Consider the following 26892-nt stretch of genomic DNA (forward strand, 5'->3'; position numbering starts at 1 on the left):
CTGGAACACACAGGCAGGGTCTGAGGGTACAACGCAACACTGGGTTGAGGACAACACAGGGCTAATATACACAGGGTGGTAATCAGGGAATGGGTAACAAAAGGGAGACACAGCTGGGGGAGATCAGGGCTAACGAGACGGGGGAGCTAAGCTGCACACACTAACATAAGACAAAGACTTTCACAATAAGGCAGGAAACAAGAAACCACTAAACAAAGATGCAGACACGACACAGAGACAGACTAGACACTGAACAGAAACTGCAATACACATGAGAACCCAAAACCTAAGAACTGATACCTCACCAAGAATAACTGAAACAGATCTATAATGATAATAATAAACAAAGCACCAGAACATCAGAAAATAATCCATAATGCAAAAATAGACCAAAATATAAGAAACTCAAAATGCTGGGTCAACACTGACCCAGAACCGTGACAGACAGTACAAACAAGAAACAGACAAATGTTAATGTTTCAATACTTGTCATATTTACTTTACTTCTGCTTGGTTTTACTTGTAGGTGGACACCACTGCGTGATTTCTAAGAGAAGAAATATCATGTCGTTGTTCATACAGGGTCCAAATGTTAAGGGGGATCTACAAAATAAGTCCACTGGTAACTGGCACAGTGATTGGATTTTTACCTGCCCTTTTTGATAAATCTGGCTCCCAACATTTCTTCCAGTCAAGTTTAAGGGTGGAAGGAAATCACAGACATTCACTCATGTGCAAGTACAAGTGGTTAAAATAGTAGTATGAAAGAACAAGAGCTCCGAAAGCTCTCTTATTATTAGGATCAGGATGACTGAGAACCTTCACAGACTCTTATTATTAGATTATTAGTAGTAGATTTGTTTTAAATTTCCTGATACAGCTCATGTCATTCTCACAGGTTTTCTCATTATTTTCAGCATCTTCCTGCCAGTGTAGTGTTGCCAGGGAAACCGACCTTTCCAAAAGAACTTTACTATGAAGCACTAATGAGGATAAATCACGAGGGACGAGAAGAAGGAACTCCATCTGAGATACAAATGTAACGATCAAATGTATGTGAGTGTTACTGACTAGGTTCATTGAAATAACCTTATATCAACAGCTAAAATACTTTGGTTAAAATATATCGTCTGTTACTGTAAGATGGGGGTGCAGAGTGGAGAGACTCAAAATCTCTGTTTCAGGATATCATTACATTTTTAGAGGGTTCCAGGTTCCAGTAATGGCATGGCAAAATGGCAATCTTGCAAAGATGAAGTACAGCCTCTTCTTTCATTTTAAAATCTAACTTTGACCTAGAATGCACATATGTATGTTAAGTTGTATTACAGAAGGTAGGAATTAAAGTAGAAATATAACCCCTCCTTCCATTTTAGCCTCAGCAGATTTGTGATGTCGCGGGGTCCTCTTTTAACCCTCTCCCGGACAACAAACTCAGGCGTAGTCGGTAAGGTCTTTTAGGGTGGATAATTTATTTAGCCGGCCTCCCCAGTGCACAGAAAATTATTATGTACAGCAAATAGAATTGACTTAGGTCAGTGTCAACAAAACGTCTGTATACCCGACCCAGCCTACACGTTACCCTCCTTGTAACAGCTCACTGGGCTCTCTCCCCACCCCGTATGACCTGTCTCTTATATCCCATAGCCCCTCCCCCTAGGCGTAACAATCATTTCTTTATTATTACTTTAATCCCCACTGTACCCCCTCAGCTTCTTTCCCGCTGTAGTCTCACAACACACATATCTATTTACAGACTCTTAGGCCACTTCCAATCAGCCTACAATGTTTCACAAAACATTAAAACAATCCAAAACAAAGGATGCAGTTCACGTGACCGTCCAAGCCCACGTGAACCCATTATTTAAACCCCGGAACACCATACCATCGGCTTGCATCATCCCGCATCATTGGAGATCACAGCGCGTCTCCTCGACCGACTTTATTAACAAGGTAAGGGGAAATAAGTTGGCCACCCTCTATGCTGCTCCAAATCCCCCCCGCACCCCCTTTTATTTATTGGTGTCTGTTAGAACTAATGGTGGCGGTGCGTATATGCGCCCCGATCAGCTGTCTGCGGCTGGGGCGATGTAACTCCGTCACACCACTGCACAAATTTCTTTCTGGTACAAGGCTTCTTTGGATGGTTGGAATTACCACACAGGAAAATCAGCTTGGAAAAATCCAAAGGTTAAATCTGACCTGACAGCAATGACCAGGCGAACATGCTTTTGTACTGACAAATGTGTCAATAATGGAAGGCGAACAGCAAACTTAGAGTGACCTCTTGCTTTCTCCCAGAGTTTGGCCTCCTGGCAGATAAATGAAGCAGAAACGAGGCTGTGTTCTTAAACAGAAAGATGTGATATATTATGAATGGACACTGCTGTTGTGTGTTCACCAGATCCATTGTCAGACATCCTCTGTGTTGTTCACTGTTAGAAATTTGTCATGTGAAGCAGAAAATGCACTCTGCGTGAGTAAACACGCTCCATATGTTAGAGACACACTATGTGTGTCGATGACAGGTCACATCTCAGAAATAACAAGCTGGGATAACAGACTCGATCACACACCATAGCACATCCACCTGCACTGGAATAGAGTTTAATGGTGCTGCCACATTTTGTACATGATTAGTTTATTGGTTAGCCATGGGTAAATCTGCAGATTCCAAATCACATATGAATCAACAACAGAAAAAAACCCTCAAAAAACTTCTAAACCTTCCAGGCCAGCCATACTTGTTTGATGTTTTTCTAAATTTATTGTCATTAACTTTAAGATTTAACATGCTAACTGAGGTCCATAGAGTCTGAGATGTAGTTCGTTTTTTTTTTTTGTTTTTTGTTTTGCTCTTTCTCTGAGCATTGCATGATCTCACCATCGAGTGAATTTGCTATGAGGTACACTCCCGGGAAGATTGGGTTACAACACCTTGAAGCTCCAGGTCAGCAAAATACAAAATTACTACAATTATAGAAGTAGTCACACATACTGATAATCACTTAATCAAGTCTCGCACAAATGTATTATGATCTGGGGTGGATTATCCATTGGGCTTTCTAGGCACATGCCCAGGGGCCCGTATACATTTGGGAGCCCATCCAAGAGGCAAATGGAAAAGAAAAGTCCAGAATTGTATTATCTTAAATATTATCAAAACACTTTTTTTTTTTTTTATCATAATAAATAAATAATTGGTAGAATCCAGTAGTCTGTGTTTAAAAAACAAAACAAAACTTTATTGGTTTTCTAAATGGATACATCCTAAAAGTGCTTTTCCTGATAACAGCTCTCTGGGCTTCATTATTGTTTCAACACTCATTTGGGAGTGGGACTGTGGTACTGTCAGGAGCTGCAGGAGCTGCCAGAGGAGGAAAAAGAGGAGGTGATCTGCTGGAAAACAGAGATGTATGTGTATGAATGTGCTTTAACAGCTTTAAATAATGTACTTCAGAGGTTTTAGTGAAATGTTACTGTTATGGCTACTTTTCTCTCTTTTTACAGTTTTTCTCAGTTGCTTTGGTGCATTTCTCACAACAGAATTAAACTTTGCACAAGGCAAATGCCTTTGGACATGAAGCAGTTGAGTAAGTACAAATATCTAAAGAATGGTCACTTTTGACTTGCAATTCCTCACTATCTCCTTGCTTTTATCATGAATGTCACAATTATTTATACTTGTACCGGCTGAATATCCATTGTCCTTACAACTAATAGTCTTCATTTCATTGCTTGTGTCAGTGCACTCAAAATTGTTGAACATCTCGTCAAACAATTTGTACACCCATTTTGAAAACCCTATTTTTAATAGTTTCCATGAAAATCTCCATAAATTACTTTTCTCAGGTGAACCTTATCTCACACTAATGAAAATTAGTGTGTGTTACTCTTACTTGCAACCAATGAAAAGCCTCTTCTACCCAGTCACAGATGAATCGCGTTACAGTATCCCCTACTCTACAAGTATATATATAATGTAAACCAACAGACAGGATTGGCATGAGGTGCATACTGAATCTACAAAACTGCAGAACATGGAACGTCAGCCTTGTGGAAGAGGGGGTGAGGATCGGTGGAGGACGAGGACAAAACCGGGTAAGAAGAGGCCAACCACATAGACACCTTCCTGACGAAATCAGGGCAACACTTGTGGATCATGTGATAAACCATGGCCTCACAATGGCCGAGGCTGGTCGAAGGGTGCAGCCAAATGTTGGGAGAACTACTGTTAAGTTCTATTATTCAGACATTTCGTCTGGAAAACAGGTGAGCATACTGTAATGTAGTTATTCAGCACAAACTAATTTGCTCTGCACTTTCATAGTCATACAGGAGACTTGCATTAGGACATGACCTTATAGATCTTTACATATAGACGTACTGTAACTGAAGCGCAGACTTGGCCCAGGTGAGGCATAGTGTGCTGTGGTACAATACAGTAATGCTGTAAAGAAAGGAGTTTTGAATGATAGTCATGTAACAATTACTGTAAGCATGTTTGCGCTTATTTATGTTTGTGTTTTTTCATCTGCATCTCAAAAAGGACTGCCAGACAACCTAGAAGAGGTGGAAGAGGTCCACTTTTGACTCCGCAGCAAGAGGAAAGAATTTGTGCAATGGTGGCTGCAAACAACGCTTTGAGACTGAGAGAAATACAAAGAACTGTCGTAGAAGATGACACCATCTTCGGAAATATTCAGTCAATATCAATTTCCACCATAGACAGAGTCCTCAGACGGAATGAAATGTCCATGAAGCAATTGTACAGAGTACCATTTGAACGGAACAGTGATCGAGTGAAGGAGCTCCGTCACCAGTATGTACAGGTAAAACATGTTTGCATATGTACCTCTGTTTACTGTAAAAGTTTAGGCCATGTACTGCACTTACATTTATGCATGTTATTGTAATCCTAGTTACAATTCAAACTGTACAATCTGTTGTGCCAAATGCACTATTACAGACTTTTTTATTCTCATCCTTTGTATAGCGTATCCTGGAATTGGAAGCCAGGGAACCCCTGCACACGTTTGTATATCTTGACGAAGCGGGATTCAATCTCGCAAAAGGCAGACGGCGTGGACGAAATCACATTGGAGAAAGAGCCACCATTGATGTCCCAGGCCAACGAGGAGGAAATATTACAATGTGTGCAGCAATCTCAGAAAATGGCATTCACACCCATATTCCTCGTATTGGTGCATACAATACACAACACCTGTTGGCTTTTCTGGACGCTCTTTATAGGGACCTAATCCCACAAAATAAAAGGGATGATCCTGGTGACAATCGGACAATGTATGTAGTGGTTTGGGATAATGTTAGCTTCCATCACTCTGCTGTAGTCAGGCAGTGGTTTGCAGCACACGACAGGATGCTTATGGAGTTTCTTCCTCCTTACACTCCATTCCTAAATCCAATTGAGGAGTTTTTCTCTTCCTGGAGGTGGAAGGTATATGACAGGCATCCACATACCCAAATGACCCTGCTAGCAGCCAGTGTTGGGGAGTAACGGAATACATGTACCGCCGTTACGTATTTAAAATACAAAATATGAGTAACTGTATTCCGTTACAGTTACCGTTTAAAAAGGTGGTATTTAGAATACAGTTACTTTGTTGAAATAAATGGATTACACGGCGGTACTTTCCTGTTTCATATTGTGGTGGGTCAGGACTGTTTGGGTTTTGTTTGACAGCTATGTTCTGTAGTTCCAGGCGGCAGCGTTACGGTTGCCATGGTTACAGGGTGACGCTCTCTCTCTGCGTGTTTCCTGGGTGATAGAGCGCCTTTTTGTTGTTGTGCTAAGCTAATAAGCAGAACGCTACAGGTATGGCTCTAATGTAGCCTCATGGGCAGTGTAGTCCGTGCTGCTGGGAGAATGGACTGCCATACCCGTTATGTGTCTGTGAGCGCGAGGAGGGAGAAAAAGGCGAGTGGAAAAGTACGAGTTGTCATTGAGCAAAAACGGGAGCTGGAAGCATGTAAATATAATAATAACCACTGCAGCCAAGAAGAGTGCCTGACGAGCCCAGTTGTAAGTAAGCTATTAAGACTTGACTGTACGCTGTGTTCGTGTTTTCCTCCGAAACAATAAGTTCCGTTGGAGCAGCCTTTCAACGCCTCTCTCTGTCTCTCGCAAGCAAAGTTGACCTAGACAACAAAGTAAAGCTATTTTTTGGCTACGAGCCCGACACGGAACCCGCCATATTAGTCAGAGGTCTCGTTCAGAGCCGCGGACCTTCAGTAATAGTAATAAATCACAGCAATAGTACATTCACGTTGTTGTAAAAAGCATGATAATATATTAAGTAATCCAAAGTATTCAGAATATGTTACTCTCATTGAGTAACGTAACGGAATACGTTACAGAATACATTTTAAAAGTAACCTTCCCAACACTGCTAGCAGCTATGGATGCAGCTTGTGACGACATCACAGCAGAGTCCTGCAGAGGGTGGATTCGACACTCCAGAAGATACTTTCCCCGATGCATCGATAGAGCTGACATTCGCTGTGATGTTGATGCAAATATGTGGGCAGACAGACGGGAGTGTCTAGATATCAATGATTGATATGCAGCAGTGTCTGTTTTCCAGTTGTTGTTGTTTTTTTTTGTTTCATAACTACTGCAGTAAGGTTTACTGTCTAAGTGAGTTTATGTTTGCTGTAAAATGTTTGATTTACTGTATTTCCCCAGTTGCACAATGCTGTGAACAGTTTCAATTAAATATTATCAAGAGTGCATATGAAGTGTCTTGATTTTCCTTTACAATTTATGGTTTTCAACATGCCATGCATGCTGTCCAGACTTGACATGTCATTGGGAAGCACCTACAAAGAAATCCGTCACAATGAGAACATGTTCAAACCATTTGATTTTGTGACCAAAGGTGCTGGTGTAATGACTTGTAATTGTGACAGCCCTGTCTCAGCCCTGACTCAGACGCCAGCAAGGTGGAGGTGGAGTACTGGTTTGGGCTGGTATCATCAAAGATGAGCTTGTGGGGCCTTTTCGGGTTGAGGATGGAGTCAAGCTCAACTCCCAGTCCTACTGCCAGTTTCTGGAAGACACCTTCTTCAAGCAGTGGTACAGGAAGAAGTCTGCATCCTTCAAGAAAAACATGATTTTCATGCAGGACAATGCTCCATCACACGCGTCCGGCAAGAAAGGGTATACAAGAAGAAAAACTAATGACATGGCCACCTTGTTCACCTGATCTGAACCCCATTGAGAACCTGTGGTCCATCATCAAATGTGAGATTTACAAGGAGGGAAAACAGTACACCTCTCTGAACAGTGTCTGGGAGGCCGTGGTTGCTGCTGCACGCAATGTTGATGGTGAACAGATCAAAACACTGACAGAATCCATGGATGGCAGGCTTTTGAGTGTCCTTGCAAAGAAAGGTGGCTATATTGGTCGCTGATTTGTTTTTGTTTTGTTTTTGAATGTCAGAAATGTATATTTGTGAATGTGGAGATGTTATATTGGTGTCACTGGTAAAAATAAATAATTGAAATGGGTATATATTTGTTTTTTGTTAAGTTGCCTAATAATTATGCACAGTAATAGTCACCTGCACACACAGATATCCCCCTAAAATAGCTAAAACTAAAAACAAACTAAAAACTACTTCCAAAAACATTCAGCTTTGATATTAATGAGTTTTTTGGGTTCATTGAGAACATGGTTGTTGTTCAATAATAAAATTATTCCTCAAAAATACAACTTGCCTAATAATTCTGCACTCCCTGTATTATCTGTTTTGATTAAGGGACTTTTGAAGCATTGACTACTTACAGTATTTTGAGCAACTGACTTGCTTTTGAACAACTGACTTTTCTTTTTGATGAAGTGACTCACTTTTGCAAGTTATCCACCATGTTTTGCAGTTTGCACTAATTGTTTTGAGAAGAGCCTTAGTAGTGGTGCAGAGATCAATTCTGTTGTGAGAAATGCACCAAAGCAACTGAGAAAAACTGTAAAAAAATTTATTTATTTATTAGTAAGTTATGGTCTGTTCTGTGTAAGTGTATGCATGCATTCCTGTACAATATGACTGATTACTGAAGAAAGTGTGATCCTTAAAACAAGTTGGCTAAGGCTCATTAAACATTTGTGCCAAGGGGTCTGTTACTTAATAATCCAAGCATGATTATGATCTATAGTCATAACTAACATTCAAAACAACACCAAATCTTCTGGGTTTATTTTCTGAACCCCCACCCCCAAAAAGGTTAACATCATTACATCAATTTAAATAATGATCGATGCAACCAGGAGAGATAATCTATTGACTATCTATTGACCTTTTTTTTTTTTTTTTTTTTAAGTTCAGAGTTTGCCACTGTTGTCCCATCTGTGTTTTTACAGCTGATCTAATGTGTAGTGATCATTATTCCCACAGTTCATCTAGAAAAACCAATACTACTGATCAATTTCCACTTCCATTGTAATTTGAGTTAATGAAGATGTTTGACTCCACGAAGAGGTCGGAGGTCAAATGCTGCAAGTGATGAAGGGTTAGAGGGGGAAGTACAATGGATAAGTGTGGAGGATAAAACATATTCAGTAAGTGTCAATATATATTTCTATTAGCTGGGGAAAGAAGAAAATAGGGAAAACACTAAAAATAACAGATAACTATATAAATTGTACACAGGACCCTAAATTAAACCTTGAAGAATACCGATAAATGTTCAGTAAGTTAAATTAAACTCTAAGAATAAAACACATTTTTTCAAACCAGAATTAAAACCACAGTATAAGAGAAAACCAGGAGATTCTGGAAAGATCATTGGATTAAAAAAATGTATGTGTAAGGAAATAAAATGACGTGAGAAAACTAGGAAAAAATTGAGAAATAATAAGGTTATAAGAAAATCAGTAGCAAAGACTGCATTTTTTGAATTGATCAGTTAGTGAATAAAATGTATCACCTTAGTATAAGGAATAAAAAAAATATAGTGCGACACAAGGACTGATGCACACAATTAGATTCCAAAAACGTTAAAATGAATCTGAGGAAATATAGAAAGAAGTGGAAAAACCTGGGGAACAAATATGTTTGCCTCGGAAAATAAAAATAAATTTATTTTTAAAAAGACCACAAGGAAGGTGGGCTCAGGAGAGAGAAAAAAAGTCCCCCTTCACCCACCAAATCACCCAAGCTTTTTCCCCCCTATATGCTACATACTCTTTTATATACCTTTCTCAAGCTGCTGAGATATAGTAAATACAGTGGTCTTCTGGAAAAAGAAAAAAAAAAAAAAAAAAAGCGTTCTCCTCTGTGCTCACTGAACTCTGAGTGCTTGTCTCCACACAGCAAACTGGCACAGCATGAACCTGAGGTGAAGGAGAGAAATTCACTGATGTCTTAAAGAGATGAAAACAGCAATTTGAGAGGAGAAGCTCAACGGGAGGCAGAGGAATCTTCAGAGACAGAAAAATATCTTCACTTCAGAAAAAAAGAGAAGTAGTCAGCAAAACCCTGCTGTTTAACACAGTGCTGAGACGGTGAATACAGATGTCACTTGATCCAGAGCAGGAGGGTCGACAGAGAAAACTGAGCCTCAAAAATATACACAGAGGAGCCAATTATGACCTTTTCTGGTAAGGTTTTGGTGTCTTGGCTTCCTCCTACTGTCAGGGCTCTGTGTGCGGGCAGGCGGAGATGAGGATCTAAATGCAGGACTCGGATACTGAATTGCAACTCAAAAAACCTCAGCATTATTGCTGGTGATGAAACAAAACATGAACTGACAATGAACCAGTGGCAACAGGAACACACAGGTAAATATGAGGGTACAACACAACAGAGAGCAAAGGAAAACACAGGGCTTATATACACAGAGGAGTAATCAGGGAAAGGGAAACAGGAGGGAGACACAGCTGGGAGAGATTAGGGCTAACGAGACAGGGGGAGTGAAGTTAGACACACTGACATAAGACATAACCCTTCAAAATAAAACGGGAAACAATACACAAAGACGCAGACTAAGAAAACACGGACTTTACACAGGCAGAACTAAAAGAAACTAAAGGATGCTCTAACTCAGTTGTCTGGTCATAATTATCTGATCATTGTCAGAGTTCTTTAACATCTGCTCATTTCTCATGAGTCCAACTTATTACAGCTAGCAATACCTGTTGTCAACATTTCTGTGGATACATTAGATGCTAATAGTTTCATAGCTTTATTTGAATTTTGCTGATCTCTCATTCAAGTTAATCTTCTCTTGCATTTCACACTTGCACAGATACTGCAGAACCACTGGTAATTTTAGATAGAAAGAGATTTTGAGAGAACTAACCAGTTATGCTGTGCACTGTGCAATTTTAACCTTTTGTGAATGATCGTTGCAGGTGATAAAACCTGGGTCTCTGACTATGGGCAAACAGTTTTCAGTCCAGACTGAAAGGTACTGAGCCAGGTTTTTTGTTTTTTCCTGTTAAGAGGACGTTTGGATAGTTTGGTTCCCGTTATAATGCCATATGACCATGTCTGAGATGACAGTGATTTGCTGGGATAAACATGAAACACATTAGAATTTGAATTTAAATCCTTTGTTTCATAGTTGTTATAGAGCTGTAGCTAATTTTACCTCTCTTAACTGTGGAGATGGGATAGTTCTGTGGATATTAAATTAGGGGCATGGCTGCTTTGACAGATATGCCAATATAGACGACTCTATCCATCACCTCTCTGTGAAGCTTCATATTCAATAACTGAAGGAAACGTCTTAACCAAGTTTGTAGTGTTGATACCTTCTGGACCGGTTTGATGAAATCTGCCACATAAGGTATCATATGCTTATGCAAGGCTCTTTAGTCATTTGTGGATGTAGCTTGCTATCCAAATAACAGCACTTCACAGTCCTGGATCTGAAATACCAACACTAAGGCTTCAAAATGCAGAGATAACAGTGGGTCATAGCATAGTGACAGCATCCATCACTTATATACAGTTTATAAAGTACATCTAAGAAGAGGTCTCTGATAAACCCTTTAAAGCCGGTCGGAGCGGGCACGCTCTGTTTTGCTAACTATTTTTAAATCCCTGTAAAACCGGAACCAGGTAAGCTAGCGCAATAATTTTTTTTGCACATGAAACCGGAGGAGGTGTACTTACATCTTGTGCCATCAGCTTGTGCTAGGTCATGGTTTCCTTCCACATATAGCTTTGCAAAAATTGCATAAAAACCACTTGCAGGAACAAAAACATAATATTCCAGAAACACACTTTGCCGATCTGATCAGCTGTTCGTAACACTTCCTACATTGAAATAGATGCCAACGATGGCATGTCTGCCATTACCTGCCCAAAACCGGAAGTGACATAATTTTCGCGGAACATGTAGTTTTTTAGGGCAGGGATAGCTCAGTAGGTAGAGTGGTAGCCCCATGATCGGAAGGTCGGGGGTTCGATTCCCCTGAACAGCTACCCTGAGGTACCCCTGAGCAAGGTACCGTCCCTACACACTGCTCCCCGGGCGCCCAATGGCTGCCCACTGCTTCACTGAGTGAATGGGTTAAATGCAGAGAGGAATTTTCCCCACGGGGACCAATAAAGTACACTTTCTTCTTCTTCTTCTTCTTACTTGTAGGCCTTAAAAGCCTATACTGGTGTCCCAGTCATGTTTGACTTTATGCTTTTCTGAATAGTTGCTGGGATGCTTAGAACTCAAATTGCACTGCTTTAAATAGTTTATTTTGATGCACATGCTGTTTTCTTTGCAAATTTGCATCATTGGATTGTTTTTCGTTTTTCTGCAGTATATAAAAATTGGTGTATCTCAAAAATAAAACTATGAAGACACCCAAAATAAATTTCCTGTGGTTGTAAACTATTTTTTGCAACTTTTTTGTATTTAAAGTTTTGAGGGATAAACCTCTTAAATTTCTCTAATTAGAAATATATGTAAAAAAACAAAACAAAAACGATTTTCAATTTGTCTGTAGTTTATTGCACTTTTTTGCAATTTATGTGGTTACTATGGATTTAATGCATAAATATTATTAAAATTCGGGCTATAACAGTTGTATTGATGTATAGCAACTTGAAATGCTCCCAAAAATGGCACTATAGCATGTAAAAATATAAAGTAAGCTCTGGCGGACTTGGTTCTATGGTAGGTCTGAAAGGGTTAACTTAAATGTCAAAATATAGAAGCAAATAGGTTGGTCTTAATGAAAGAAGAAGAAGAATTCATTGTGCCATAAGTCGGAGTAATTAAACTAAAGAACAGTCTATACAATGCAAATCTTATTGTGATAAATGTCACAGATTTGTAATTATTATTATTAGCTATTCATTTGAGGTAACCAATATATTTTATAGGTAAACATTCTCCTCACTGCCACCATTGCTAAGCTACTTAAATGGCTGATGACCAAAATTAGATCATGATTAATTTTGGGTTATATTTAGAAATACAAGACAACAATGTAGCCATTCGGTCACCTGTTTTTAGTTTGTTTGAGTTTTTTTTCCTAAACAGTGGCCTAGTACAATCTTAGCATCACAATACTGATTTTTATAACTGTAAAATACTAGAATCCATAGACGAAGGAGTTTATACTAAAATCACATATCTTGTTATCTTTTCAATAAAATGTTCTACGTGTATTCTCAGTCTTTTGATCTACTACCAAAGAAGGATTGCACATATGTATCCTGTAGCAGGGTGTTACTCTTGACCTCAAACAAAGATGAAAACTTTTTTTTTTTTTAAATCTCTCTGACCTGGAAAATTCTCTCTGAGGTGTTCACCACTGCCTGTCTACCCTTGACGACATAACCTTCCATAACCACTGCTGCCTGGAGAAAAGGCCAGCACTCACCCGCAGAGAGTGCTTAGCACTGGTGGTAATTGGATCCCAGTTTTCCTTTGCCCCCCCATCCCTCCCTAACTTCTCCGTGTCCTCTCCCTGCTGGAGGTGTCATCATCAGTGCTCTAATAAGGCGAAGGCTGCAAATGCCTTCAGCAAGTCATTAGTCACAGTAATGACTTCCCACTCCGCTCTGAACACACTCTGCTCCTAATGTGCAGGACAAGTTGTATCTGCATGTACAGTACAGAGCTGGATGGAAGTTTAAGGACTGAAGTCAAAAGACAGGAAAATGCAAAGTGAAAAGTTGTTAAAATATTTTCCATCCAGCAATGAAACCCAGTGACAGTTTAACGGTCTTTTTAAATTTAGCAGATTTTTTCATATAGATTTTACCAGAGATTGGTCATCAAACATAACAAGTCTGTATGAAAAGCAAGCAAGAGGGTTTTTGGCCTCTGTCTGGGACCACTTGTGGCTTTAAATAAATCCTTTCTTAAAGGCAAACTTCTCCCTTCTGCAAAAAAAAAAAAAAAAATGCTGTTCTTAAATTCGCTTGGTTACTGCAATACTCATACTTCCTTCATTACTAATGTTACATGTTCAGCAAGCGTGACATCACCGGCAAATAAATTCTATGTATGTTTATGCCTGCTACATTTATACACTGAAGAACTCGATGTGATTTCTGTTGATCTCATCTACATGTTAGGCAATAGGCAGTGCTTCACAATATGAGCTCAATGTGTCCTGATCCAGTATCAGTGTTTGAGGCTACCCTGTGTTTATACATACAGACATACATGTTGGTTACAGTCAGTGTTGGGGAGTAACGGAATACATGTACCGCCGTTACGTATTTAAAATACAAAATATGAGTAACTGTATTCCGTTACAGTTACCGTTTAAAAAGGTGGTATTCAGAATACAGTTACTTTGTTGAAATAAATGGATTACACTGCGGTACTTTCCTGTTTCATTTTGTAGCAGGTCAGGACTGTTTGGGTTTTGTTTGACAGCTATGTTCTGTTGTTCCAGGCGGCAGCGTTACGGTTGCCATGGTTACAGGGCGACGCTCTCTCTCTCTCTGCGACTGTGTGTTTCCTGGGTGAGAGAGCACCTTTTCGTTGTTGTTGTTGTGCTAAGCTAACAGGCAGAATGCTACAAGCATAGCTCTAAAGAATGTAGCATCATGGGCAGTGTAGTCCGTGTTGCAGGGAGAATGGACTGCCATACACGTTATGGGTCTGTGAGCGCGAGGAGGGAGAAAAAGGGGAGTGGAAAGGTACGAGTTGTCATCGAGGAAAAACGGGAGCTGGAAGCATGTAAATATAATAATAACCACTGCAGCCAAGAAGAGTGCCTGACGAGCCCAGTTGTAAGTAAGCTATTAAGACTCGACTGTACACTGTGTTCGTGTTTTCCTCCGAAAACAATAAGTTCCGTTGGAACAGTCTTTCAACGCCTCTCTCTGTCTCTCGCAAGAAAAGTTGACCCACACAACAAAGTAAAGCTATTTTTTGGCTACAAGCCGACAGGGACCCCGCCGTATTAGTCAGAGGTCCCTTTACTACAGTTCGGAGTCGCGGACCTTCAGTAATAGTAATAAAGCACACAGCAATAGTACATTCACGTTGTTGTAAAAAGCATGATAATATATTAAGTAATCCAAAGTATTCAGAATACGTTACTGTCATTGAGTAACGTAACGGAATACGTTACAGAATACATTTTGGGGCATGTATTCTGTATTCTGTAATGGAATACATTTTAAAAGTAACCTTCCCAACACTGGTTACAGTTATAATGATCTCTACACATTTATAAGAAAGATTTTTTGTGTTACTTGTAGACAGGAGTTAGGATTTTTGTAAAGACTTGACTTTTGGATGAAGTCAAATTTTAATGCAAAGAAAAGAAGCAGAAGAAGAGGGCTCTGCTTTGTTGGATGAGTCATTGACCAGTAACCTGGGGTAACACAACTGCTTATGTGTGATTGCTTCATCCTTTGATCATTTATACTTCAAGAGTCTCTTTTCTGCTCTAAACACACATACATGAGTGAAAGAGGAAAATGTAGCTTGGCGTTGGGTAGTAGTCTGTAGGATAACTTCGTAAATTGGAAAAGAGATATAAAATGGTGGAAGTTCAAGGAGAACGAATGCTCCTCAGAGTTCAGGAAAGACTTGAGAAAGGCTCTTTAGGGTAGAGTTCCAGATGATTTATGACTGCAACGGTACAACTGAAGTGGTGAGGGAAACTACCACAAGGCATTCGGTGTATCCTCTGGACAGAGAAAAGAGGATGAGGAGACCTGGTGAGGATGTACAGGGAAATAGTCAAAGGAATTGATTAGCAAAGAAAATGTGGGATAGTCAGGGAGGTGAAGAAAGAAGGCAGGAGTACTGGGAGGTTAGGCATACAGCAAACACAGGTAGCAAAGGAATAGGTTATATTGAGTTGTATGTGAGGTTAGATACTAAGGAAAGAAGAGGAATTGCATCAGTTGGCAGAGAGATCAAGCCTCTGATCAAACCTCAGAAAGACCCTTGGGGCTCAAGAGGTAAATAACAATAATTCAAATCAATTTTATTTATACAGCACCAAATCACAACAACAGTTACCTCAAGGCACTTTACATCGTAAGGTAGACCCTACAATAATACATACAGAGAAAAACCCAACAATCATATGAACCCCTATGAGCAAGCACTTTGGCGACTGTGGGAAGGAAAAACTCTCTTTTAACAGGAAGAAACCTCCAAACAGGCTCAGGGAGGGGCGGCCATCTGCCGCGACTGGTTGGGGAGAGAAATAACAGTCGTTTAAGATGCTTTACATGATAAAATTAAAAGCAAAAATAAAAGAATAAGAGGCAAAAGAAATACCAGGAGTAACAAGAGCACCCAGAGAGCACAACTCCCCCAAGGGGGGTGGTTAAAGTAAAGTAAAAACTTTGATGGTTTTATTACAAAATTCTGATGTTTGCCTATTATGGCATTTGCTGTGTACACCCAAAAGCAATATTTCAATACCCACACACTCAACCGTACACACAGATACCAATCATGTACTAAGATAGGAGCACCACGTCCTGTGCTGTATAAATCAAATAAACAAATAAGAATGTTGCACCTGATGTATCCAACAGACATGAGAGAATTCAATAATGAAATAAGATATATTATAATGCACATAGTGTTATGAGATTTTTTTTTACACATGAACGGTGTGATGCAAATATAATAGTCCTGAGATTAGGATGATGTAGATGGTGAATTTGAGTGTTTCTGGGAGTTTAGTACAGTAACGGTTCTTGGGAAGAAGCTGTTTTTCAGCCTGGAGGTGTCTGGGCTATGAATGGCCCTGGAGGTGGCAGTAAGGTGGCAGTAAGAGGAACAAAAGGTGCTGATGAAAGGTCAGTTCCATCTTTCAAAGGCTTTATGGAGGCAGCAAGTCCTGTGTCATTCAGTGTGGGGAGTGGGAGTCAAATGATTTTCTCATCTCTGTGGATGGATTGACTTTCTTAAGTGTCAGGAAGTAATAAAGCTGCTGTTGAGGCTTGTTTTAATCAGAGCAGTGGAGTTGCCTGTCCACACGAAGTCCTCCTAGACATCCATCACCAGAAATTTAAACGAGGAGACTCTCCCCATTGTTGCTTCTTTGATAATTAGTGCAGGGAGGTCTTCTTTGTGTTTTCCCTAAATCCATAGTGATTTCTTTTGTCTTTGATGCTTCATGTTAGGTTATTTTCTGTTCTGTGTATTGTGTTCTGTCCTTCACTTTACAGATTTTGGTTAGTGTACAAGCAAACACAGACAGACAGACAGAGAGAGGTGGGTCAGCCAGGAGCACATATACAGGTTAAGACAAGGCTTGCATAGCCTAACATTTGGGTAGGAAAGGCGACCTAAAATTCTGATCACTCACCATTTAGACATATGTCTGTGAAGGTTCTCAGTCATCCAGGTCATCGTAGTCTAAGGAGCTTGGAAAGAAAAGCGTCTGGACTTCTTTAAGTTGCTTGAAGACATTTCACCTCTCATCCGAGACACTCATTAGAGTGTCTGTTTTCTGTGTCTTAATAGTATAGTCTGAATTGGTTTGACTGTGTAAAGACTGTGGTATGATTACCAGTAGCCTAACTTTACAGGAAAAATGGTAGTCTTGATACAGGTGCTGTGTCTCTGAGTAGACTTTATCAGGTCAGTAAATCGCCCTACCTAGACTCTAATTACAGGCTACCAATGGCCCAGTTGCCATAGTCATTTAACTTCCTAAGCCCAAGGCTATTTTTTTTTAAATTTCCACAAGAGAAATCTGGTGCAAAATAAACAACCTTGGGCTTTGTGGATAAGAGGCACAGGGGAGAAGAAGGAGACAATCTAGGAATGGTTCTGTCATTCGTGTTTATCCTGGTAAACACCTTTTAATATTTAGGAGCTTTTATTTTGACAATCTAGCTTGAAACCAAGCTAGCGTCCTAGAATTATGCAACTATTTGCTTTTTTTCTTATGCATGTTTAAATAATTATTTTTATGCCTGTGCCAGCTCTTCTAGGGATCTCTACACAGGATCTTCACAATTTTCTGGAGGAAAGAGAGGCCACCATTTCTATAGAGTAAAGCTAAGTCAGTACATGGTTTGGTATAATGGCTAATGGTGAACTTAATCCGTGGTGATCTTGTTGTGGAATTTATATGGACAATCTATATATACATATATATATATATATGTGTGTGTGTGTGTGTGTGTGTGTACAAGCTTGATAGCATTCGCTGATAACTTGCCACACCACCCTTTATCTATATACATGTAATTTTTTTGCTTCTATTAAAATTTCAAAATGATTCTCTGTGATAATTATTTTATTTTCTTCACAGCGTTCTGTTTTCACTAAAATCTTGGCCAGGAGGGAAAAGAGAAGGAGGAAGAGTGATGCTTTGGGAGCAAGCATGAAGAATCCGTTTGCTTCAGTAGTGGTGCTGGTGTGAGCAACAGACAGCGGCAGGGGGATATTAGGAGCTGATATCTTGCCTCCTCATTCATCCCTGATAAAACACAGCAGGATGACGGCTCTGCTATTTCTGCTGCTGCTGCTGAGATGATTGCTGTTATTATCTGGCTGCTGGAAGCTTCTGTTTAGAGCTCCTGGATTGTCACAGCAGACCAATCAGTCAATATCAGTGATATATTTATGGAACTCCTGCTGGGTAACATTAGTGTTTGTTCAGCTAGAGTCAGCTGATTATACACAAGGACATTTATCATGTTTGCATCAAATGTTTTAAGTAGAAAATAGACAATATTATGGATAAGGCATTGTGTCTTTTATCCCAGCATAAATGGGATGATGGTTTAAAACAAGTTTAAATGTCAAACAGACTGGTTTCAAAAGTGGCTAAACAATGTATGGAGTATTAGTTCCTTATAGTATGGTTTAACTTTATGTCAAATGGTTTTTAGGCTCAAGTTTTAGTTTTAGATGCTATTATTTACCATAAAAGTATTTTGTTTCCCTGCTTTGGGTAGCAAAGCAGTGCATGAACAAACAACTCTGACTGGTTTTAGAGGTCACCAGTGTGGATCATCTACCTCCATCTCACCCTGTCTCTAGCATCCATTTCTTTCACACCAATAGTCTCCATTTCCTCCTTCACTACATCCATAAATCTTTTATGTTGTCTTTCACTTATTCTCTTTTTTTTTCTTTTTCTTTTTTTTCTTTTTGCCTGTCCCATTTGGTTCTTTAGCCGTCAGAATTGTTGTCTGAAGACCAACAAGGATACCCAATGGATGTACTTTGCCAAATGGATCATCACGGCCTTGCCGTATTGGTCCATTTGATCAGCCAGGGATAGGAAAGGGAGAAAGAAAGATGAAGGAAAAGAAAAACAGAAAGTAAGAGGGACAGTGAGAAAGGGCAGTTAAAAAGAGAAAGAAGAGGAAAAAAAATCTCCTGGATCACCTGTTGAGAGAAAAAGAAGAGAAAACAAGCAAAAACAACAGAGCAACATACTAAACACAACACCATCACGTTAATCTAGCTAAGTGTAAACAGCAGTAAATACTAAATATTGAATGTTGTTCTGCAGCACATAGGACCGATAGCGCACAATGTGCTTGGAAATAGCAGCCAATAGAGGTGTAGTTTATGTCTATGAACAGTGAACACCTGTGTGCACACCTGTGTGGATCAGCGCGCTTGTATTCAAAAGGTTTCCCCATGTAATGGTCTGCTAGAGGATGTAGAGAGCCATAGCCCTGTCCCCCAGGGCATGAAGCAGGCATGGAGGAGATCCAGGCCCCAGACATCCAGAGGCCCCAGAGTGCGACAGCCAAAGGAGGACCACCGGAGGGGCATCAGTGCCACCCTCCTGGGAAGAGCTGAGGAGAGCCCCAGATGAGGAATCACCCAGTAGCCACGGAGCAGAAGCCAGAGGGGGCTGCAGTGGCGTGCCCGCCGGCTCTGCCGGCAGCCAGATGTACCAGAGTGAACCGAGCCGCAGGCCCAGGCCTCCCGAGGGCCCCCTTTGCCCTGGAAGAGGCCTGACCGAGCAACAGGCACCAGGCCCCGCCAAGTAGTCACCGGGAGTGAGCTGGTACATACCTGAGCGCCCAGCCCGGACACCAAGAACCACCAACGCACCGACTGAGGGCATTTCACTTATTCTCTTGCCTGGGAGATTCATCATCCTTTGTGCAGTATATCCACTATCCCGCTTGTCCAAACTATAGCAACCTTGCCTCACTGCCTTGGTCTCCAAATTGCTCAAGCTGTCTCTGTGATGCACTCATTTATAGTTTTTTTCATCTTGGTCACTCCCATTGAAAATCACCACATCTTCGAATCTACCACCACCACCATCTCATCATAAAAACCAGCACAGAGAGACTTTAAAGTGATTGTTATAGTGATTTGACTTTAGAAACATGAACAGGTAGAAACAGAGGCTGCAGCCTGACTGCTTTTGTTATGTGTTGAAGTTCAGGGTCTGGCTGCTGGGCTGCGCACCATTCACTCAATCTTAACATCATCTGGATTCTTGGCTAGCTTAGTGTTAGCATGGTGTCTGTGCAGGTACTTGCAAAGAGCCCGTTAGAAGCATAATATTGCTGTCAACTGAGCCCTCAGTTATCTCTGTCCTGAATGCAGGACAGAAACAACTTTAACTTCCACTTTACTATTGCGCTTTCATCTATTTGTGCAATAAAAGAAATGTTTATATCCACGTTGTGGACTGAGCCACTATTTTCCTCCCCTGGCACACAAACTGAAATCAGCTGATTGTAGTGCATGTGAAACCAATAAGCAGGACCAATAGACAGGCAGACTAACGATCCCAAGGAACTGAAGCAGTGGGACCATTCTCGATTCCCATCCCTAATCATAGTCCATGGAAACTCCCGCCTAACCTCATCTGTCAACCTGTCCATCAGCACTGCAAGCAAAAAGGGCCTGGGCTGTCCCCCCACTCTTTCCATGATCTCTTTCACTCCTCATTCAAACCGTCTGTTAGAGTTACTTCTATCCTTTAAGAGTCTTGTCCGGTCGAGGTAGCCCCTCTGTATTGTGCCATTTTTTAATGGAGTGGCTGTTTGGTGTGTCCCAGGCTATTTTTTGCTTGACAAGATCATTGTAAAAATGATCTTTGAAGCTGCCAATGTGCGATGTAGGACTACTGTTCTAAAGCCATGACTAAAGATAATACAGCAGATCTTTCAAGTTGGTCATTATTTGTTTGGGACTAGCCAAAAATCCATATTGTAAAGCCAGCTCTAAAAGATACGCTGCTGCACTCTCTATGGTGGAACTGATTTTGCATCAATGATGCAAAATCAGTTCCACCCAAAGAGTCTTAAAAAATATGCAGAACAGATACAATAGAACTCCATTTAACTACAAAAAACCAGCTCATGTCCTTGATGGATGAATGCACAAAAGCTGCTCAACTTAAGAAAAAAACTGTACTATACATGTATACACGTTAAACTCATGGACTGAACATACACACACCCACAATGGACAACTGTACCCTCAAACACACAATAATAACATGGACTGAACCACCACTCACAACCACTAGCACTTTATATAGCCTCTGTAGAAACTATCTACACCCTCACTTATCTTAACTGCACTACTGTATAGCTCTGTGTAAATAATCATTCTGTACATTCGATAATCTTTAATCCTACAACTGTTTACAACTTGCATAGTTCCCATTTCTGTATAGCTGTATATCTCAGATTCTGTAAAGTTATTTATTTCATATTCTGTATAGTTTTTCATATTTATATCCTGTTCATAGCCTGTACATAGCTTGTACTCACTACAGCCTGTACATACTTATAGTTTAGAATATTCCAACATACTTCTACCGTGTACATTATAACATACCATAATAGACCCATTTCTGTAATATACTCACATATCTATATTATTGCTAATATATATGTAATATATCTATATCACTAAAGCACTTCTGGATGGATGCAAACTGCATTTCGTTGCCCTGTACCTGTGCATGTGCAATGACAATAAAGTTGAATTCTATTCTATTCTATTCTATTCTATCTGCCTTGCCATCTTTAAATGTTGCCTACAAATTTGCAAAACACTCAGAAAGATGCAATGCGATAGGCTCGATGAAACTGAGAAACATTTGGAATAAATTTGTGAATGGTAAATTGTATATTTTCATAAATGTAGGTATGTTTATAAATATAAAAAAGATGTAATGTTTACAAATTTTAACATTTGCCCTACTGTCCATATTGCCCATCACATTATTCTAAAGTAATAAGCAATTATAATGTGCCTCATTATAACTAGAGGTTATTATAAATAACATAGAGGTTTGATCGTGTACAGCAGTTTTATGTATGAAGGTTTGTGATATAGTTATAAAATCCTGAGCTATTTAAGTCTTGTGCAGCAGATGTGGACCCATCCTAATATCTGCTCATTACTGTGCTTTCACTCTATTTTTGAAATGCAACATTTTTCACTTGTTTCATATTTTATCTGTAATCTGATTCAGTCAGCCTATAATGGATAAATTTGCCTATTTAAGCATGCTGTCATCTTCCTTCAACATCTTTTAACTTCAATGATTTCTGTACATTTATCTTTCCACAAAAACCTTCCCCTTCCTCTAGTCTAAAAATCTTTAGTCAAGACATGCTTTTTAAAAATCATTTTCACTTAACAAAAACCTTCTTTTTTAATATCTCTGAATTTAGTTACTTTCTTGGGTTTTAGGCTTCAACCTCAAACTGTTGCATCTCACCTACACCTATGTAAACACTGAGAATTACTGTCTGTCGCACCCTGGAAAGCATCAAGCTTCATCACAGAAAACAGCTCGATGATTTTTCTTTCACCTTTCCATGCTGGCATTTGATCAGTGAACCACCTGCTGCTCGAGGCAGTTCAACCCACACTTACTGAGGTTATATACTTCAACGGACCAGAGAACACAGATAAGCCTAGCATTTTTTCACTTCCCAAACCAGTTAATCCATGCTGACATTTATCCTGATATCTTATTACAGCAGAAATTTGAACACTTTGACTTCAGAGTGAAACTTTTAAAGAAAGCTTTTTTATATTGAGTTACGTTAATCTGCCCTATACACGTTTAGGCAATGAGAAGTCTGTGAATATAAAACAAAGAAGACACCATGCTCCTGCTGTCATAAATAGAAGGACCACTATTGAGTTTTGTTTACTATCTGGGTTTACATAAAGATTATATTTAACCAGGATTGTTTCTAGCTGTAGAGGATTCCCAGTTAGATTCACCATGATATGATCGCTTTCTTCTCTATAAGGCTTTGGGTTGCATTGTGAAAATATTAAACAATATTTTGAAAGGTGTCAGTGCCTGTGTTTCACATTTTGGTTTCACAATATGGAATAACTTATTAAATATTTACAAAGCATGACTCCTCCTTAGTATTTATAAATACAGATATACGTATCTTAATTAATAAGCTCATATATAACATGTTCATGGTATCATTTATAAACTTGAAATAAGTTATTAAAGTATTTAGATGCATACACACGTGTGTGTTTGTGAATGTGTTAATAGAGGTTTTGTAAATGCTTATTCAGTAGTGTATTTCATGGTAAATTCATGCAGATATTAGTTGTTACTTAAGTGTTTTGTCTGTCCTCATCTAAACTGTGGGCAATGCTTGCTGATGAAAATTAAAGTACCTTAAGACTCAAACAAGTCTCAAATCTCTTCACAACAGCACAAAGGACAAAAAACAGCAAATGGCAGAGAACCTTGCAAAGGATTATTATTGTTTAAAGCACATTTTTATTATTAAGAAAACTTTTTTTTTCTGGCTCTATTCTGTTGCCCTAATGCACTTCTGATATTCTCTCAGTGTTTTGTTCATTGTTGTTCAGGCACATGTTCGAAGGTCTAAATTATTTTGTAAATTACAAATGCCTTGACACATATATGCAGCTCCGACTGACCCCTTTCCTGTTTTCATACTTAAGTCAACACCAATGCGTGAATTACTCCATAAAATGAAGGCAGGTGATTGAAGCGAGACTTTACTTAAGTCCAGTTGTCTAATTAAGGTGAATTATTCTTGAACGTTTTTTGTTCCTGTTATTGTTTTGAACATTGCCAGATAACATGTGGGTCCATTTCTGTCATTATTATTGTTTCCTTATTGGTGTATCTAAGTTTCTACCCTCACCGCTGGCTACTCAGGAGCTACTGTTACTGTGATAAAAGCAGGATGTGTGTTCAGTGACATTTTAAAAAAGAATACTTTTTTTTTATTATTATTTTTGTTTTTATTTTTCTATAGAAGAAACTAGTAAAACACATGCTCAAATTGTGGCGTGCAAATGAATGCAGAGGTGCTCCAAGTGTGGAAGTGTACACAGAGATGAAGAATGTTGAGATAATTTACAACATGAATGCTGCAACACTGGTAGGCAACATGTCACCTATGGGAGCATCGAGGGAGGGTACCAGAGAGAGAGGGCAGAAAGGGTGAGAACAAAATCAGAGGAGGAACTTGGTGTATATTTTGAGTGAAATGTAATTTGGGTTGGGAACTTCAATGCACAAAGCACATTACTGGGTAATTGCAATGAACGGTAAATATTATAGCAGGTGAAAAATCAACAATTCACACTAGGCTTACATTCATTGGTTCGTGTTTGTTATGAAGGGTACTTAAAAAAGATATCGGTAGGAAGTGACCACTGTCCTTTAAGGGCTGATAAACAGTTAAGTGTAGAGGAGAAGGTTGCACCGAGTGTACAGAAGTGAGCCTTTTGGAGTACCATTGAATCCTGGTACCTCATTCACCCCTTCGTAGTCCTATCTATGTTCCTAACACACATACACCAACACACATGCACACATCTTCCTTTACATGCTTAATATTCATTAAGCTATTTAAAGAGCACTTTTGCTCTGTTTCAGGTAAATTGTAAATCTGCACCACTGATTTGTGTGATGAAATTTTCTCTTCATCTTTTTTCTGCTGTAGCAACCAAAGTCAACCAAAGTAAAACACAGGTATTGTCACAATTTGTTTGGTGCAGGACTCAATTGCAGGACTCCAAAACTAGTGAAAAAGTGAAGAGATGGGGATTGGGATAATCAACACTGTGGAAATTGTTTGGATTGTTGTTGCACATTACCTTGTATATAAATCCACTGAACTTTTGAGTGCGTCCTGCTTGCCTGGCTGCACCTTGACACTGATGAGTGTCATCCCCACTAACATTAACTATTAACAGGTAACCCCACATTTGCCTGTTAATAGTTTAAATTTTACCGCTATGGGGTTAGCACGCTTTGTTTATCATTTATATAGCACTGCCACCTCCTCAGGTGCTGCCTTAGTACATACTGACTTGTTTACTAAGACTTTTTACTTGAATCATTTGCAGCACATTTGGTTCACCTTGGATGGTCATTGTAGAGACACATGATATTAATTCTGCTATTTACTGTCCTATAGTACATGTAGTATGATTTCTTAATTACTTTGTGAGTGTGTATCCTTTATCCATGTACCTGAACTAGACCTCTGGTTGATTTGATTGACCTCCTCTCCTCAGTTCCTTTTCTGTCAGACACTTTTCATTTCCTGTGCTGTTACACACACCAGATAGGTCCTGGCAGCATTCTTGTTGATGTCTCTCTCTCTATAGATTCATCTCATACAACACCTCTGACTGACAGTTCTGTGGAAAGCTAATCGATGGCAGGAAAACATCAGCAATAATCACTGCCGGCAGAAATCCAGAGAGCGTGACCTGATGAAGACGGATCTCCATCAGAGCAGTAGGGCAGCTCTGATGGAGTCTGTCTGACAGGACGCTGAGAGCTTTGATAAGAGTCTTTGAAAGCAACCTGGAGCCTCTGAAGCTGAGCAATCAATCAGCTGGATGGATTCATTCAGAGAGGTTGAAAAACTGATGCACTGCTGTTACTGTCTTCAAATGTTTCCATCATCAACCAACAGTTTTATTAGTCCTCATTCATCTCTAAATACTGAACACAAAGGAGAAACGTTGCTGCGTGATATTTATCAGGCGAAGTTTGGAAAAAAAATATTGCTGCTTAATATAAGAAAAATTATTTGATAAATAACTCTCCCCCGAGATAACTTCAGGCTTTACTCAGTGGACTAGAATCATTCATTCACAAACATTCATATTTGTTTGTTTTTCTTCTTTTTTCCGCAGTTATGAAAACACTTTTGTGATTCATGAGCTCAGCTAAATCAATGAAATTTGGTTGTCTGCACTGTTTCCCATTATAGCTTTCACTAATTATTTACTGTAATAGGTTTGCAGTGTAGCGTCCTTGTGTTGTCTATATATGTGTTCATTACAGATGTTTGTTTTAATAATTTGCTGTTTGTTTTTTTCTGTTTCCTGTCATTTAACTGAAACTAATCACTTAATAAAACCATGATGTGGTACTGACCTCTCCTTAAAAAGAGAAAAAGGAACTTCCTTGGACTGTTAAAGCCTTTTTAGCAAGTTTTAAAATGTAATTGATCAGTAGCGACATTATTAGTTCATATGACACAACATGATCAGGGGTGCAATGATGCATCGAGTTAGTTGAATAATTCAATTATAAAAAAGATTTTATGTATATTTTTAAGCTATTTTTTTTGTCTTCTTTTAGGCTATACTTGTTATTTGTAGCTGTCCATCCTAACACAGCAGGCTAAAACTGACTCTGATCCTCAAAGGCAGGACCGCATACTGGAATATATTTTTCCTAGTGTGATGTCAAGATGTCTGCCAAGAAAAAAAGGTCTATCTGTATATCCCACCTATCTGTCTGTGACTCGTAGGTACATCACTGTTTGGAGAGGATCTCAAAGAGCCACCTAATCACAAAGACATTCATTCATTCATTCAAAGACTTTAGTTTTTCTTTAGTTCAATAAAGCTGGGATTCATGTCTACAGACTACTTTTGACTACTGCCTTGCCTTAAGAGGTCTCCATAGTCAGCAGTGCTTTTTTCATTTGGCAGACTTTAATGCCAAATACACTTCCTGGCACAATCCTCAAAGAGGGTTTGTGTAGAGCAGATCTATTAAGAAAGGGTTTGTGAATTTGATGATTGACTAAACAGAAAAAAACTCTCTTGCAACCAGTGACTTTAATGAGCAGAAAAAAAATGACATTCTTTATTGAATTTTTAATTTATTGAATTGAATTTATTATTAAAACCATGGTTTTAAATAAAACTAGTTTTGATTTTATCTAGGATGTTGTTGCAGTGTATCTGACAGCTGGTACCTGGGAAACCCTACACCCTACTACAAAAACATATCCTAAAAAACCAGTAATACTCCGGCAGCTGGGGGGCCAAAATAATACCATAAAATACCATAAAATAACTTTCCCATGAAAATACGGTTATTTTCAGTAATGACAATGCAGTTTGTTGCCCTAATTTTACATGGGATTTTGCCTTTTTCAAGCGCTTTTAAACATTAAATTAGGAACAATTTAATGTGATTAAACAATGAA

General features: G+C 39.3%; 1 protein-coding gene across 1 annotated transcript; it reads left to right on the plus strand.

The window, feature by feature from the left end:
• Positions 1-3254: 3254 nt before the first annotated feature.
• LOC120730485 lies at positions 3255-5518 on the plus strand. The gene is made up of 3 exons (XM_040026891.1): positions 3255-4101; positions 4550-4832; positions 4997-5518. Exons 2-3 carry the CDS (start codon positions 4623-4625, stop codon positions 5516-5518), a joined length of 732 nt encoding a protein of 243 aa, XP_039882825.1. The 5' UTR covers positions 3255-4101; positions 4550-4622.
• Positions 5519-26892: the final 21374 nt, after the last annotated feature.

The sequence above is a fragment of the Simochromis diagramma genome, unplaced genomic scaffold (assembly GCF_900408965.1).
Source record: "Simochromis diagramma unplaced genomic scaffold, fSimDia1.1 OVJJ01000293.1, whole genome shotgun sequence".
Classification (NCBI taxonomy): domain Eukaryota; kingdom Metazoa; phylum Chordata; class Actinopteri; order Cichliformes; family Cichlidae; genus Simochromis; species Simochromis diagramma.

Coding starts and splice junctions, on each gene's coding strand:
- LOC120730485 (XM_040026891.1), top strand. CDS start 4,623: ATGGTGGCTGCAAACAACGCTTTGAGACTGAGAGAAATACAAAGAACT. Junction 4,833..4,996: donor TCCGTCACCAGTATGTACAG/GTAAAACATGTT, acceptor TCCTTTGTATAG/CGTATCCTGGAATTGGAAGC.